This window comes from Oncorhynchus tshawytscha, linkage group LG07 (assembly GCF_018296145.1).
Source record: "Oncorhynchus tshawytscha isolate Ot180627B linkage group LG07, Otsh_v2.0, whole genome shotgun sequence".
Classification (NCBI taxonomy): Eukaryota; Metazoa; Chordata; class Actinopteri; order Salmoniformes; family Salmonidae; genus Oncorhynchus; species Oncorhynchus tshawytscha.
The window spans coordinates 73,699,658-73,717,847 of record NC_056435.1 but is presented as its reverse complement, the minus strand read 5'-3'; the positions used below and the strand labels follow the sequence as shown (position 1 = coordinate 73,717,847).

The following is an 18,190-nucleotide window of genomic DNA, read 5'->3' as shown; positions in this document are numbered from 1 at the left end:
CATTAGCATCGAACAGCCCCCGTGATATGCAGCTGTTCAGGGAAGCTAGAAACCATTATAAACAGGCAGTTAGAAAAGCCAAGGCTAGCTTTTTCAAGCAGAAATTTGCTTCCTGCAACACAAACTCAAAAAAGTTCTGGGACACTGTAAAGTCCATGGAGAATAAGAACACCTCCTCCCAGCTGCCCACTGCACTGAAGATAGGAAACACTGTCACCACTGATAAATCCACCATAATTGAGAATTTCAATAAGCATTTTTCTACGGCTGGCCATGCTTTCCACCTGGCTACTCCTACCCTGGTCAACAGTACTGCACCCCCAACAGCAACTCGCCCAAGCCTTCCCCATTTCTCCTTCTCCCAAATCCGTTCAGCTGATGTTCTGAAAGAGCTGCAAAATCTGGACCCCTACAAATCAGCCGGGCTAGACAATCTGGACCCTTTCTTTCTAAAATGATCTGCCGAAATTGTTGCCACCCCTATTAATAGCCTGTTCAACCTCTTTTGTATCATCTGAGATTCCCAAAGATTGGAAAGCTGCTGCGGTCATCCCCCTCTTCAAAGGGGGGACACTCTTGACCCAAACTGCTACAGACCTATATCTATCCTACCCTGCCTTTCTAAGGTCTTCGAAAGCCAAGTCAACAAACAGATTACCGACCATTTCGAATCCCACCATACCTTCTCCGCTATGCAATCTGGTTCCAGAGCTGGTCATGGGTGCACCTCAGCCACGCTCAAGGTCCTAAACGATATCTTAACCGCCATCGATAAGAAACATTACTGTGCAGCTGTATTCATTGATCTGGCCAAGGCTTTCGACTCTGTCAATCACCACATCCTCATCGGCAGACACGACAGCCTTGGTTTCTCAAATGATTGCCTCGCCTGGTTCACCAACTACTTCTCTGAGAGTTCAGTGTGTCAAATCGGAGGGTCTGCTCTCCGGACCTCTGGCAGTCTATGGGGGTGCCACAGGGTTCAATTCTTGGACCGACTCTCTTCTCTGTATACATCAATGAGGTCGCTCTTGCTGCTGGTGAGTCTCTGATCCACCTCTACGCAGACAACACCATTCTGTATACTTCCGGCCCTTCTTTGGACACTGTTAACAACCCTCCAGGCAAGCTTCAATTCCATAACTCTCCTTCCGTGGCCTCCAATTGCTCTTAAATACAAGTAAAACTAAATGCATGCTCTTCAACCGATCGCTACCTGCACCAACCCGCCTGTCCAACATCACTACTCTGGACGGCTCTGACTTAGAATACGTGGACAATTACAAATACTTAGGTGTCTGGTTAGACTGTAAACTCTCCTTCCAGACCCATATCAAACATCTCCAATCCAAAGTTAAATCTAGAATTGGCTTCCTATTTCGCAACAAAGCATCCTTCACTCATGCTGCCAAACATACCCTTGTAAAACTGACCATCCTACCGATCCTCGACTTTGGTGATGTCATTTACAAAATAGCCTCCAATACCCTACTCAACAAATTGGATGCAGTCTATCACAGTGCAATCCGTTTTGTCACCAAAGCCCCATATACTACCCACCATTGCGACCTGTACGCTCTCGTTGGCTGGCCCTCGCTTCATACTCGTCGCCAAACCCACTGGCTCCATGTCATCTACAAGACCCTGCTAGGTAAAGTTCCCCCTTATCTCAGCTCGCTGGTCACCATAGCATCTCCCAAATGTAGCACACGCTCCAGCAGGTATATCTCTCTAGTCACCCCCAAAACCAATTCTTTCTTTGGCCGCCTCTCCTTCCAGTTCTCTGCTGCCAATGACTGGAACGAACTACAAATATCTCTGAAACTGGAAACACTTATCTCCCTCACTAGCTTTAAGTACCAACTGTCAGAGCAGCTCACAGATTACTGCACCTGTACATAGCCCACCTATAATTTAGCCCAAACAACTACCTCTTTCCCTACTGTATTTAATTTATTTATTTTGCTCCTTTGCACCCCATTATTTTTATTTCTACTTTGCACATTCTTCCATTGCAAATCTACCATTCCAGTGTTTTACTTGCTATATTGTATTTACTTTGCCAACATGGCCTTTTTTTTGCCTTTACCTCCCTTCTCACCTCATTTGCTCACATTGTATATAGACTTGTTTATACTGTATTATTGACTGTATATTTGTTTTACTCCATGTGTAACTCTGTGGTGTTTGTGTCGAACTGCTTTGCTTTATCTTGGCCAGGTCGCAATTGTAAATGAGAACTTGTTCTCAACTTGCCTACCTAGTTAAATAAAGGTGAAATAAATAAAGGACTCGATTTACTGTAGATACTTTTGCACCTGTTTCCTCCATCTTCACAAGGTCTTTTGCTGCTGTTCTGGGATTGATTTGCACTTTTCGCACCGAAGTACGTTCATCTCTAGGAGACAGAACGCGTCTCCTTTCTGAGCGGTATGATGGCTGTGTGGTCCCATGGTGTTTATACTGCATACTGTTGTTTGTACAGATTAACGTGGAAACTTCAGGTGTTTGGGAATTGGAAATTGCTACCAAGGATGAACCAGACTTGTGGAGGTCTACAATGTTTTTTTCTAACGTCTTGGCTGATTAATTTAGATTTTCCCATGATGTCAAGCAAAGAGACACTGAGTTTGAAGGTATGCCTTGAAATTCATCCACAGGTACACCTCCAATTGACTCAAATTATGTCAATTAGCCTATCAGAAGCTTCTAAAGCCAAGACATAATTTTCTGGAATTTTCCAAGCTGTTTAAAGGCACAGTCAACTTGGTGTATGTAAACTTCTGACCCACTGGAATTGTGATATAGTGAAATAATCAGTCTGTAAACAATTGTTGGAAAAATGACTTGTGTCATACACAAAGTAGATGTCCTAACCGACTTGCCAAAACTATACTTTGTTACCAAGGAATTTGTGGAGTGGTTTGAAAATGATTTTTAATGACTCCAACCGAAGTGTATGTAAACTTCTGACTTCAACTGTATGTTAATAAGTTATTTCTGTGTCTTAAAAAAAAAAACGCAACAATGTCAACCGGTTTTTGCTTTGTCATTATGGGGTGTGTAGATGGAAAGATTAAGTTGTGTTTCTCAATTTTAGAATCGGGCGGTTACGTAACACAATAACATTAGTTTTTGCATGACATTACACACACACACACACACAGGAGAAACAGTACATTTTTCATACCCATTTTGGCATGTGAGCACTTTTCAAAACTACTGTCCTGAAATTTGACAAAAGCTCTAAATCACTTTAAGTCAGGATTAAAAGTGCATTCTTGTTCGTTCCTCTGAAATGTATTTCCATTGTCCGGACAGCCAGATGTTCTATTTGCATGGGACTCACCTGTCACTGGGTTTGTCAAATGGAATGCCGTCCAACCTGTGTCCTGTTGTGCACCTGTAGAGAACCGTGTTATACCTGTACTGGTTTATGTAAACACGGTGTTTTGTGGGCCACAAGGCCAGACACGGGTCCAACTGCTATTGTCCTGCTCCAGTTTTACGTCATCTCTCTCTCTCTCTTTATGAACATCACAAGGGATGCATCCTTATCATTTGCAGTTAGCTTAGCAGATGGGCAGTAAAATGTTGAGGGACAATCCGTGTATGGGCGCTCTTTGACTCTTCCACCTGGGAGGGGCAGGTACAGTGGGGAGGTTGTTCCTGCAGTGCTGTGTGCGTGATTGTGACAGGCTGGTTTTGAAAATACAGAAGTAGTGTTCTCTTGCTTTGAGAGAACGGCGGAACTGAACTGAAGATCCTCGTTGATCAACCAACGGGGATATTACTGACTGGTCGAGACGATCTGTCTACTTATTGTGGTTGGAGCTTACTTGGTTGCGTGAAGCCAAGTGCTTATCAGGTAACCTGCCGTGTGTATCAGTGCTTGCAAGTCAATACCTTTTTGTTCATGTGTAGACTAAGTTTGAGACAGATTAGTGTACCTGAAATGACTAGGAAGGAAGTCCGGGTGCTGTTTTTCCAGCAGCATGTAGTAGACTGTAAAGTAGAGCAGTAGACTACAGCAGAGTCACTGTTATCACAATGAGCCTGTAGGTTTTGTCTGTCTGTTTTGACTCTGTGCCAGCACCGGTACAGCCCAGTTAGAACTGGAATGAAACCTGTTAGCACACTGGAGGGTAGTGTTAGGTCATGTATGTTTTGACTCTGTGCCAGCACCGGTACAACACAGAACTAGAGTGAAACCTGTTAGCGCGCTGTGGAGTATAGCACAATACCGGTAAGCGGCCAGGTAAGTCTGACTAGGGCAATGGGCTAGTTTAATAGCGTGAGATACCCATGCAATGTAAAGGTGAACCAACTGTTGGCAGGATAGGGAGGGGAAAGTTGAACTTTCACAACAATCTTGTTCCTTTTGACAATTATTACAAATACATAAAAATAAAGGTATTTTAAAGGAGCAAAATCAATCCTATTTAGTCTTTTTTTAAATTTGTATATTATCACGATGGTAAACATCTGTCTTACAGTGGAGTTAGATTTCAGGCGTGAAAAGCGTCTGGAAAGAGGAGCTTCATAAACAGATGAAGATTATGTCTACAGTTGGGATTCTATAACGGGGTCATGATGGAAACTTAACCGTTTCTTTTAGAGGTTTCATTGTTTGTGCCACTTGCCAGTCATCGCATTTATTTAGGCTAAATTGTTTGTGCCACTTGCCAGACACCATATTTTATTCATGCAAATCATGAACCTGATTTGATCTAGGAAATGGGGAGGAAGTGTTCTGGGTTGTCATGGAGCTTGTGAAACACTTAAAAGGTTAGGGTGTTTAAAGGGGATTTTCAGGTGAACAAAAGACTATATCTGTGACTGCGCTTCTCTATCATAAATAATTTAGTTCTAATTACAAGTTGTAACAGGGCGACTTGGAAGCAGAGAGAATGTCTAATGGGTGTCCTCTGACAAGGCATTGTGTCTATATATTAAATCAAGACGGCACCAAATGTTCTCTAAACATCAGCCAAAGAGGCTGTACAATGTCACATCAGCTGATACACAATCACACAGTGTCACAGACATTATCAGTGTGTCCCGGGCCAAGTCTGGAGGCCGGCTTTAACGTCCAACACTGGCAGACATTTGATACTGGCAGTTAAACTAGTCAACGGTTGAACATCAGTACTCAGTTACTGGAGACGAATCAATATCAAATCATTCCCATTTAAACTGAGTTTGTGTGTGTATATACTGTCATACAATATGTTCTAGTAGTCTAAATCGGTGTTTCCCGGTTCTTAGCTCATGGCTCGTTCCTCCTGAGTTGCAGTATAGAACTAGGTGGGAAGTATTCAGCAGACGCAAAAAAGAGAATTACTTAGTGCAGCGACAACGTCCCCTCAGTGACCGTAAGCACATGCCATGCAGGCTAGAGCTGACGCTTTCAAAATGGCGGGACACTAATCTGGACGCTTATAAGAAATCCTATACGACTTCCGCCGAGCCATCAAGGCGTCAACACAGGACTAACATTGAACCCTACGACACTGACTCTGACGGTCAACGGATGTGGCAGTTCTTGCAAGCTATCGCGGATTGCAAAAGGAAACCCAGCCACGATCTGCCGAGCGACGCGAACCTACCTGACGAGCTGAGGCAAGCAACGCTGAACCATGCATGAAAGTACCAGCTGTTACGGACAGCTGATTTCGCTCCATGAAATGCTTTAAAAGGCTGGCCATGGCTCACATCAACACCATCATCCCAGACACCCTGGACCTACTGCAATTCGCCTACCGTCCGAACAGATCCACAGATGACACAATATTTATTGAACTCCACACTGCCCTCTCTGACCTGGACAAGAGGAAGAAAATGAGAGTGCTGTTCATTGACTACAGCTCAGTATTCAACACCATAGTGCCCTCCAAGTTAATCACCCAGCTCAGGACCCTGGGACTAAACACCTCCCCCCTGCAACTGGATCCTGGACTTCCTGACGTGCCACCTCCAGGTGATAATGGTAGGCAACAATGCATTCGCCATGCTCATCCTCAACATGGGGGCCCATCAGGGGTGTGTGCTTAGTCCCTTCCTGTACCCCTGTTCACCCACGACTGCGTGGCTGCGCAGGACTCCAACACCAAGTTTGACATAATGGTGGTAGGAATGATCACCGGCCGTCAGGCAGCCGACAGGGAGGTCGGGAGGGAGGTCGACAGGGAGGTCGGGAGGGAGGTCGACAGGGAGGTCGGAGACCTGGCATTATCTATCCTGTTATCTGGTCCCTTTACCCCTACCTACAGTATACTGGTGCTACTGTCTATCTATCCTTTACCCCTACCTACAGTATACTGGTGCTACTGTCTATCTATCCTTTACCCCTACCTACATTATACTGGTGCTACTGTCTATCTATCCTTTACCCCTACCTACAGTATACTGGTGCTACTGTCTATCTATCCTTTACCCCTACCTACAGTATACTGGTGCTACTGTCTATCTATCCTTTACCCCTACCTACAGTATACTGGTGCTACTGTCTATCTATCCTTTACCCCTACCTACAGTATACTGGTGCTACTGTCTATCTATCCTTTACCCCTACCTACAGTATACTGGTGCTACTGTCTATCTATCCTTTACCCCTACCTACAGTATACTGGTGCTAGACCAACTTCTCCCTTAATGTCAGCAAGACAAAGAAGATGGTGGACTACAGGAAAGCGAGTTGAGAGCTTCAAGAGTGGGTGTGGAGTACTGCCCAGTAGGTCACTGGGGCTGAGATTCAGCTGTCTAGGACCTCTACCAGGTGGTGTCAGAGGAAGGGACAAAATATTGTTAGACTGTTCTCTCTGCTTCCACACGGCAAGCGGTACCAAATTAATTTAAATAAATGGTCAAATAGCCAATAGGCAACCCATCCCTTATGGGATTAATATACACATTAACAAACATAACGATAATTCACTATGGTAATTAAATAAAAACAAACCGGACCCTGAACCGCTATCCCCACGCCATAAGTCTGCTAAATGGACCCAGACTACCTGCATTGACCCTTTCCTTCTTTTGTTACGAACTCCCTCACTGACTTTTATTTATATAAATATACACACACACACACAGCTCTTTACTCACACATACTGATACTTACACACACTACAAACCCCCACACGCATAATGTGCGTACATGCATACTGATGCCACACGCTTTCACGCTCACGGTGCTTTACTCCCTACCTACAGTATACTGCTGCTAGACCATCTTCTCCCTTAATGTCTGCAAGACAAAGAAGATGATGGCGGACTACAGGAAAGCAAGCTGTTATTAGCTGGTGGTGCTCTCTGTATCTAGGCACGTTATTAGCTGGTGGTGCTCTCTGTATATGGCCACGTTATTAGCTGGTGGTGCTCTCTGTATATAGCCATGTTATTAGCTGGTGGTGCTCTCTGTATATAGCCACGGTATTAGCTGGTGGTGCTCTCTGTATATAGCCACGGTATTAGCTGGTGGTGCTCTCTGTATATAGCCACGGTATTAGCTGGTGGTGCTCTCTGTATATGGCCACGTTATTAGCTGGTGGTGCTCTCTGTATATAGCCACGGTATTAGCTGGTGGTGCTCTCTGTATATAGCCACGGTATTAGCTGGTGGTGCTCTCTGTATTTAATCGTATCACTATTTGTCTATACCTGTTTTACAAAAGCATGTGACAAATATAAAAGGTTTGATTTGAACAGCATCCTGTGTACAGCGTTATAGTTTATTTGCCATGTCACAGCAGCCTGACCTCGAACAGATTTAGGGCCTATAGTTAGACCTTGATTATAAACAGACTGTGATGGAGCGTTGCACAACTAGCTTAGTCAGTAGTAGAGCTCATTGTCATTCTCTCTGCCACTAGTGTTGAGGCCTCTGCCTGCTCCTTGTCGGTTGAGGCAGGCAGTGTGGTATACACTACAGTTGATGGTGTGTGTGTGGAGTAAGAACAGCATCAATAGTGTGTTTACATAATGGAGTGTTTGTCTCTATTTAAGATGTGTTTTGGTGTGTGTGTGTACTGTAGAGCTTTTGTCCTCTGTGGATGATGTAAGTTCCACAGTAGTACATACGTTTGAGGAGCAGGAAACCATGTCATCTTTCTAATAGGCTCAGTTACACTCAGAACATGGCTGCATGCACGGTCCCAAGGTGACCCAGACACCTGGTTCTCTACTCGGTACATGGCACGGTCCCAAGGTGACAGACACCTGGTTCTCTACTCGGTACATGGCACGGTCCCAAGGTGACAGACGCCTGGTTCTCTACTCGGTACATGGCACGGTCCCAAGGTGACCCAGACGCCTGGTTCTCCACTCGGTACATGGCACGGTCCCAAGGTGACCCAGACGCCTGGTTCTCCACTCGGTACATGGCACGGTCCCAAGGTGACCCAGGCGCCTGGTTCTCCACTCGGTACATGGCACGGTCCCAAGGTGACCCAGACGCCTGGTTCTCCACTCGGTACATGGCACGGTCCCAAGGTGACCCAGACGCCTGGTTCTCTACTCGGTACATGGCACGGTCCCAAGGTGACCCAGACGCCTGCTTTATTCTAATCTCCATCCTAATCCATAGTCTATATGACCAGAGAGAATGCCGAGTGGTGTGGTGAACTGTATTTGAATCAAGTGTTGCATTAAATGACCCCATTTTTTTTAGTTGACTGGTCAATGGTTTGGTCGATTGGCTGATGGTCGACCCAACGTTTTTATGGTCGACCCAACGTTTTTATAGTCGAGCAATGGCAAATATATCTAAAATGAATAATATTAATATGGCACATGAGAGGAATGTCTGATTCACACCTGTCTGAGTGGACGAATCCATTTAGAGGCAGCGGGGGTGGTTGTCCATTTCACTGTTTTTATTACCGTTTTAGAATCTACAATGTTTGGTTACGTTCATTTTTGTTAACGCATTCAATATATTATTACAGTCTTGTCGTAAGAGTGGACATGTTGTTTGCAGAGCGCACAACCGTTTGTTTTAATTATATTTTTATGATTTGTCACTTGTGTGGAGCCGCTCCTGTCAGTATAGAAGTAGGACTAGTCTACCTGGCCTGAGCGCAAATGTTGGCCTATAAATCTAGGCCTGTAACTATTCCCATTTGGGGATTTGATACTATTTTAATATTGTCTTGACTCACTTATACAATGTTGCATGTTTGCTAGCACGATTGGGCTGGACCAAGTTAATAGTTGATACAATGTTTCCAAATTCCGTGCAGAGTAGCCAATGTGATTTTATAGGATATTTATTTTTATCTACCTGCAGGCTGCAATGTTTTTATTTGTTGGCTTTTATTGTAGGCTATTTTTACGTATTGGCAATAGTTACTTTTAGATTTGTGTAATTTTAATTTAGAATTTTTAGTAACCACATTTATTTTAAGGACTTTATTAGACATGAAACTGTTCAATGAAAATGTCCATATAAAAATCCTAACTGGCATGCAGATCAGTAAAAATGGTAGGAGAACTTGGCACTGGATAAGGTTGCCGAACGCTAACAGCAGCTGGTGGAATTTTTTTTCTTTTTTTTCTTCTTCTTGTGGCTAGGCTATACTGATTTCTGGCACCCTCCTTTTTAGTCATTCGTGTCTTCAATTTTAATCACAGTGCTTAAAGCATCAGACAAGCTCAGTAGCGAACATATAGTTGATTTTATTCAAACAGGCTGTCTCTATATGGAAAAATACTCTTTATTTTATTATTTTTTCACATTTAGACCAATCGATTGGTCAACCGATATTCTTTTGTCGAACAGCCCTAGGATGAATTAATTATTTTCTCGTGAGTCACTAGGCCAGACATACTCAACTGGCGAGCCACTGTCTGAATCCAGACCCAATACGTACCGCTGGTACTTCAATTTGGTATAAAAAACTCAGGCTTTCAACTTATTGCTGTTGAAGTTGTAACAGTAGAATGGATTCAATATTGTATTTAGTGCACGGCGTTTGTCCTCATGTCGTTCACTGACAGACCTTAGAACTATTTATAGTTACTGAGCTTTAACATGCTATATGTCCTCCGCCAGCAAGGAGTGTGAAGAGTTTAGGGGTCGTGATTGGGGGGGGGGGTTCTACACCAATGAATCGGTGTCCATCCGGAACTTTGCCTTCTAGGAAATTTGTGTAAACTAATAGCCAAATAGTCCCTGAGTGCTGCTGTACTAGGCTGTGCGCTGCGGTCACTGACACTGCACCCACAATACCCACACGTACGCCTTAGGGTTGGCGGTATCCAGATTTTCATAGTGTTTCTGTACCGAGGTGTATACAGTAGAGGGCTGCATTTCCACTGGTCCCGACACAGATTCATTTCTCATGCTGTGAGGAGCAGGCGGTCAGACGGACGACCTGAGATGAGAATATTTCTGTTGTCCCACAGATTATTTGTAAACGGATCCTTCTGCTTTGTTTTCCATTAGACCTATCCTAGGTATACGCATTGGCTGATGTAGCCCAGTAATACAGATGGCTTAATATAATGGGCCACGTGAGAATCTCTGGTAATTGAATCTATATTTCTTGAGTTATTTTTGCGAATTTGATATTGCCTTTATGGCGCAACATTGCTGGGAAAAGTGAGCTTTGTCACATGCGCCAAAAATAACATAGCGGGACTGTGGTTGGGTTTGGGGCCAGTTCATGCGCTAGTGGGCGGGAGTCCGACACAGCCCAGCGGGTGCAGGCGGGGTGCATTATGGATAGCTCCGGGAATGGGGTAAGGAAATCAGTCCTGCGTAGACCTCTACTATGCCGTATTACCGGAGGTTCACACAATTACGCACATAACACTTTAGGCAACAGGGATCTTGATCCAGGAAGGGATGGAATGTCTCTGCTGTAACCATTGAAGTTTGATCTTGACATTTAGCCACTTAGCCACTTAGCTAGCAAGTTAGCAAACCAAATGTATAGCTGGACTCCTGAGCTGGACATCATTTATTTGACACATCTTAGATTTCTTGTAGTTATAAGCAGTGGCGTAACACGGACCCCCACCCAGCCCCCATGAGGCCAAAATATATACTATTTATTTTATTTAAACGCGATTGAAAGTTGTACCGTCTGTATTTCGAAATAACCCTGCCTACAGTATAAACAGTATATAGCCCAAACCTAATGCACACTGTTACTGTGTTGACCTCTGTCAATCATTAACAGCACAGAGGTCAATGACTTCCTGCTCTATTTACCTGTTCTTCCATTGGACTGTCAACATTTTTAAATAGTTTAACTATTTATTGACTGTTGTATGAACTGAACTCTGACTCCTGACCTCTGTCTTCTCCACAGTGTCATCCAAGCACCGTTACCACTTCCTGTTGATAAGGTAAGGGTTGCAATGCATTCTTCTGTGGGGGAGTGCTGTTATTTTAACCTCAGGGGTTGCAATTAGGGTTCAAATTGGGGTGAGAGGTTCAGGTTGTGGCATGCTTCCCATCTAAAACCGTTCATGCTCATACACTACATAGTCAATAGTATATGCACTAGAGGTCGACCAATTAATCGGAATGGCCGATTTAATTAGGGCCGATTGCACTCCACGAGGAGACTGCGTGGCAGGCTGACTACCTGAAATGTGAGTGCAGCAAGGAGCCAAGGTAAGGTGCTAGCTAGCATTAAACTTATCTTATAAATATTTTTAAAAAACTCAACTACACATGGTTGATATTACTAGTTCATCTAGTGTGTCCTGTGTTGCATATAATCGATGCGATGCCTGTTAATCACAGCCTACTTCTCCAAACGGGGGATTTAACAAGCGCATTCGCGGAAAAAAAGCACTGTCGTTGCACCAATGTGTACCTAACCATAAACATCAACGTCTTTCTTTAAATCAATACACAGAAGTATATATTTTAAACCTGCACATTTAGTTAAAAGAAATTGATGTTAGCAGGCAGTATTAAACTAGGGAAATTGTCACTTCTCTTGCGTTCATTGCACGCAGAGTCAGGGTATATGCAACAGTTTGGGCCGCCTGGCTCGTTGCAAACTAATTTGCCAGAATTTTACGTCATTATGACATAACTTGAGATAAAATATGGAACTGTTCCGTATTTCACTGAAAGAATAAACGTATTGTTTTCGAAATGATAGTTTCCGGTTTTGACCATATTAATGACCAAAGGTTTGTATTTCTGTGTGTGTATTATATTATAATGAAGTCTATGGTTTGATAATTGATAGAGCAGTCTGACTGAGCGGTGGTAGGCAGCAGCAGGCTCGTAAGCATTCATTCAAACAGTACTTTACTGCGTTTGCCAGCAGCTCTTTGCAATGCTTCAAGCATTATGTATGTGTGAAATTGTCCGCTTTTAATTAATATCAGCTTTTTTTGGTCCTCCAATAATCAGTATGAAAAATCATTATCGGTCGACCTCTAATATGCACATCTGCTCATTCACATCTGAACACCTCATTCCAAAATCATCAGCATTAACATTACTGCTACAACAGCCTCCACTCTTCTGGGAAGACTTTCCACTAGATGTTGGATCATTGCTGCTATAACAGCCTCCACTCTTCTGGGAAGACTTTCCACTGGATGTTGGATCATTGCTGTGGGGAATTGCTTCCATTCAGTTACGAGCGTTAGTGAGGTCTGGCTCGCAGTCGTCATTTCAATTCATCCACAATCTCAACAAAACATTTCTGTATGGACCTCGCATTGTGCACGGGGGCATTGTCATGCTGAAACAGGCAAGGGCCTTGCCCAAACTGTTGCCACACAGTTGTCAGTACAGAATCATCTAGAATGTCATTTTATGCTGTAGCGTTAAGATTTCCCTTCACTGGAACTAAGGGGCCTAGCCCCAGCCATGGAAAAATAGCCTCAGACCATTATTCCTCCTCCACCAAACTTTACAGTTAGCACTATGCATTCGGCAGGTAGCGTTCTCCTGGCATCCGGCAATCCCATATTTGTTTGTCGGACTGCCAGATGGTGAAGCGTGATTCATCACTCCAGAGAACACATTTCCACTGCTCCAGGGTCCAATGGCGGCGAGCTTTACACAATTCCAGCCAGTGTTTGGCATTGCGCATGGTGTTAGCCTTGTGTGCGGCTGCTCGGCCGTGGAAACAAATCAAATGTATTTATATAGCCCTTTGTACATCAGCTGATATCTCAAAGTGCTGTACAGAAACCCAGCCTAAAACCCCAAACAGCAAGCAATGCAGGTGTAGAAGCACGGTGGCTAGGAAAAACTCCCTAGAAAGGCCAAAACCTAGGAAGAAACCTAGAGAGGAACCAGGCTATGTGGGGTGGCCAGTCCTCTTCTGGCTGTGCCGGGTGGAGATTATAACAGAACATGGCCAAGATGTTCAAATGTTCATAAATGACCAGCATGGTCGTATAATAATAATAATAATAATAATAAGGCAGAACAGTTGAAACTGGAGCAGCAGCACGGTCAGGTGGACTGGGGACAGCAAGCAGTCATGTCAGGTAGTCCTGGGGCATGGTCCTAGGGCTCAGGTCCTCCGAGAGAGAGAAAGAGAATTAGAGAGAGCATATGTGGGGTGGCCAGTCCTCATCATGTCAGGTAGTCCTGGGGCATGGTCCTAGGGCTCAGGTCCTCCTCCGAGAGAGAGAGAGAAAGAGAATTAGAGAACTCACACAGGACACCGAATAGGACAAGAGAGGTACTCCAGATATAACAAACTGACCCTAGCCCCCTGACACATTAACTACTGCAGCATAAATACTGGAGGCTGAGACAGGAGGGGTCAGGAGACACTGTGGCCCCATCCGAGGACACCCCCGGACAGGGCCAAACAGGAAGGATATAACCCCACCCACTTTGCCAAAGCACAGCCCCCACACCACTAGAAACCAATTTCATGAAGCTCCCGACGAACAGTTCTTGTGCGGAGGTTGCTTCCAGAGGCAGTTAGGTGCTCTGTAGTGAGTGTTGCACCCAAAGACAGACAATTTTTATGTGGACACCCCTCCAATTCATGGAGGGAAATCGCAGAGGCGCTGGAGTCTGACCCAACCACTTGTTCAAAGAAGGGTTGTAGGTTTCGCAAACAGTTCGTCGAGGCAAGAAAAGAAACAAGTGCCTCAGTGAAGATACCAGTGGAAAGACTACTTCAGAAATGTTGCTGCTGTCTTGTTCAGCACGTGAAGCATGGGAAGACTGAAAGCAGCATGCAATCTTCATCTAAGGATTGGGGTAGGTTGTATTTTCTATTTTAGTCTAAATATAGCTAGCTCTAGCTACTATGCAGGCTAGCTCGCCTAGCAGGATACTCGTGCAGAGCAAGCAACCAAATTAACCTAAAGATCTTTACAACTTTTGATCAAACATTCTGTCAGAAAGAATCATAAGCTTCCCACGTTGGTTACACTAAAGTCGAAGTTTGGTTTCAAGGTCCAGCTAGTCAAAATGTTGCAACCGTTTGAGCAGAGTTGAGTAGACCTGGCCAAGCTATTATTCTCAACTCTGCTCCAACGGTTGCAAAATTATATGGTCTATTGTCGTCTCAGTTGATGATATTTCATGTTCATTGATCGGTTTGCATATGTGTAATAAATAGCCCTCTACCTTTTATTTTTCAAGGTACAAACAGGTGAATGGAGACCACACCTGGTTTTGTTTTCTGCCCCCCAAGCACTACCAGCACTGCCTGTTCAACTGTCCCCAAGTCCATCTCCCACACTGAGCTGCAGTGCAGAATTGGAAACAATCTCCATGTGGGACCTGGTAAGTAATATCCTGGGCCCGTCTCCAAGACCTATTCCACTGGCTTGCTCCTCACCCACTCCACAGAGCAGTAGCAGCAGTAGAAGCAGGGCTGTGAGCTCCTCACTCACTCCACATAGCAGTAGTAGCAGGGCTGTGAGCTCCTCACCCACTCCACATAGCAGCAGCATCAGGGCTGTGAGCTCCTCACCCACTCCACATAGCAGCAGTAGCAGGGCTGTGAGCTCCTCACCCACTCCACATAGCAGCAGCATCAGGGCTGTGAGCTCCTCACCCACTCCACATAGCAGCAGTAGCAGGGCTGTGAGCTCCTCACCCACTCCACATAGCAGCAGCTAGCAGGGCTGTGAGCTCCTCACCCACTCCAAATAGCAGCAGGGCTGTGAGCTCCTCACCCACTCCACATAGCAGTAGAAGCAGGGCTGTGAGCTCCTCAGTGACGCCACAGAGCAGCAGTAGCAGGGCTGTTAGAAGGGAGGAAAGAGCTGCAGACTCGGCCCTTGACACATCACTGGCAAAGACATTGCAAATGATTTTGAAGACAGATCTCAAAATCTGAAGAACGTCATGCACCGGATCCACCAGCTTATCCCTGAGGTAAATAAATACAAATAATTTCCCTCTACTCTGATCCCAGATCTCTCTTCTGTTGTCCGGAGCCACCAGCTTATCCCTGAGGTAAATAAATACAAATAATTTCTCTTCTGATCCCCTGTCTCTTCTGTTGTCCCCCCTCTCCTCACCATGTACACGGTTCTCCAGACACTCCTAATGTCTCCTCCTCTCCACAGGGCCCTGGTACTTATAGCTGATTTCATGGACGAGGAATTCTATCAACAACTGCATTTCATCAAGAAGAGGACATGGTCCCAACGACTGGGACCCCAGTGAAATTAACAACTTCTTCTGTTGTTCAGACATCTCAGGAGTCAGATGCCGTTTTACTATTGTTCCCAAAATATTTCTAGTCCTCATAAATATTTGTATCAACACTGAAACTTTTGTAAACAACGTTTGTTGTTTACGTGTCTGGTCATAGCAGACAATGGTGTATTGCATTTTACGCCAGAATAAAGATGTATTTTTGTGTGCTGAAAAAGCTCTGTTGGCTTCTTCTTCGCAATACAAGATGATTGAATGCATTAAATTTGAACATCAGGTGCTGATAACAACATAGAGCTGCGAGCCACAGACTGATAACGTAGAGAAGAGCTGTCAGCCACAGACTGATAACGTAGAGAAGAGGTGTCAGCCACAGACTGATAACGTAGAGAAGAGCTGTCAGCCACAGACTGATAACGTAGAGGAAGAGCTGTCAGCCACAGACTGATAACGTAGAGAAGAGCTGTCAGCCACAGACTGATAACGTAGAGAAGAGCTGTCAGCCACAGACTGATAACGTAGAGAAGAGCTGTCAGCCACAGACTGATAACGTAGAGAAGAGCTGTCAGCCACAGACTGATAACGTAGAGAAGAGCTGTCAGCCACAGACTAACGAGAGAAGAGCTGTCAGCCACAGACTAACGTAGAGAAGAGCTGTCAGCCACAGACTGATAACGTAGAGAAGAGCTGTCAGCCACAGACTGATAACGTAGAGAAGAGCTGTCAGCCACAGACTGATAACGTAGAGAAGAGCTGTCAGCCACAGACTGATAACGTAGCCAAGAGCTGTCAGCCACAGACTAACGTAGAGAAGAGCTGTCAGCCACAGACTGATAACGTAGAGAAGAGCTGTCAGCCACAGACTGATAACGTAGAGAAGAGCTGTCAGCCACAGACTGATAACGTAGAGAAGAGCTGTCAGCCACAGACTGATAACGTAGAGAAGAGCTGTCAGCCACAGACTGATAACGTAGAGAAGAGCTGTCAGCCACAGACTGAGACTGATAAGCCACAGACTGATAACGAGAAGAGCTGTCAGCCACAGACTGATAACGTAGAGAAGAGCTGTCAGCCAGACTGATAACACAGACTGATAACGTAGAGAAGAGCTGTCAGCCACAGACTGATAACGTAGAGAAGAGCTGTCAGCCACAGACTGATAACGTAGAGAAGAGCTGTCAGCCACAGACTGATAACGTAGAGAAGAGCTGTCAGCCACAGACTGATAACGACTGTCAGCCACAGACTGAAACGTAGAGAAGAGCTGTCAGCCACAGACTGATAACGTAGAGAAGAGCTGTCAGCCACAGACTGATAACGTAGAGAAGAGCTGTCAGCCACAGACTGATAACGTAGAGAAGAGCTGTCAGCCACAGACTGATAACGTAGAGAAGAGGTGCCAGCCACAGACTGATAACGTAGAGAAGAGCTGTCAGCCACAGACTGATAACGTAGAGAAGAGCTGTCAGCCACAGACTGATAACGTAGAGAAGAGCTGTCAGCCACAGACTGATAACGTGTCAGCCAGAAGAGCTGTCAGCCACAGACTGATAACGTGAGAAGAGCTGTCAGCCACAGACTGATAACGTAGAGAAGAGCTGTGCCAGCCACAGACTGTCAGCCAAGACTGATAACGAGAAGAGGTGCCAGCCACAGACTGATAACGTAGAGAAGAGCTGTCAGCCACAGACTGATAACGTAGAGAAGAGGTGCCAGCCACAGACTGATAACGTAGAGAAGAGCTGTCAGCCACAGACCGATAACGTAGAGAAGAGCTGTCAGCCACAGACCGATAACGTAGAGAGGTGCCAGCCACAGACCGATAACGTAGAGAAGAGGTGCCAGCCACAGACTGATAACGTAGAGGTGCCAGCCACAGACTGATAACGTAGAGAAGAGGTGCCAGCCACAGGTCCTTTTAACAAGCAATCTCTGAGATTGTTGTCCCCTGCCACAACTCTCCACTCTCCAGGTTGGTAGTTGGTAGAAGGGATGGGTGTGTCAGCAACAGCGGGAGGCACGTATCTTGCGTTTTGCTCATGAGCTTCATCTGTGGAGGACAGGTAGTTGTGGAGGGCCACACATGCCCTTAGCCTTTTGTAAGGGGTACAATCAGACGTTCATGAAAACTCATCCTTGCATCCGTGTAGGCTTTTGGAATATGGTTCCTGGAAAATTGTATGTTCTGTCCGTCTTTATCTACAGTGCCTTCGGAAAGTATTCAGACCCCTTGTCTTTTTCCAGATTTTGTTACATTACAGCTTTATTCTAAAGTGGATTAAATAAAAACATTTGATCAATCTTACACACAGTACCCCATAATGACAAAGCAAAAACAGGTTTTTTGAATTTTTTTGAAGATCTATTTAAAATAAACATACCTTATTTACATACATATTCAGACCCTTGGCTCTGAGACTTGAAATTGAGTTCAGTTGGATCCTGTTTCCATTGATCATCCTTGATGTTTCTACAACTTGGAGTCCACCTGTGGTAAATTCAATTGATTTGGAAATTATTTGGAAAGGCACACACCTGTCTATATAAGGTCCCACAGTTGACAGTGCATGTC

At 44.8% G+C, this 18,190-nt stretch overlaps 1 protein-coding gene and 1 long non-coding RNA gene across 14 annotated transcripts in view; both read left to right on the top strand.

Annotated features, from left to right (window-relative positions):
* slmapa (sarcolemma associated protein a) overlaps positions 1-18,190 on the top strand; it is a 128,734-nt gene that overhangs the window by 35,920 nt on the left and 74,624 nt on the right. For 10 of the 13 annotated variants that reach the window (XM_042324954.1, XM_042324951.1, XM_042324952.1 and 7 more), the window contains exon 4: positions 11,318-11,354. In XM_042324954.1, coding sequence (XP_042180888.1) covers positions 11,318-11,354 — 37 coding nt within the window. Of the gene's footprint in view, positions 1-3,490; positions 3,869-4,238; positions 4,259-11,317; positions 11,355-14,251; positions 14,737-18,190 lie in introns of those variants that run through there. The other 3 variants (XM_042324958.1, XM_042324959.1, XM_042324956.1) reach the window with 3 other exon arrangements.
* LOC121846821 lies at positions 14,743-16,389 on the top strand. The gene is made up of 3 exons (XR_006083823.1): positions 14,743-15,333; positions 15,528-15,981; positions 16,273-16,389. It is a non-coding gene; the product is annotated as an uncharacterized LOC121846821 (long non-coding RNA).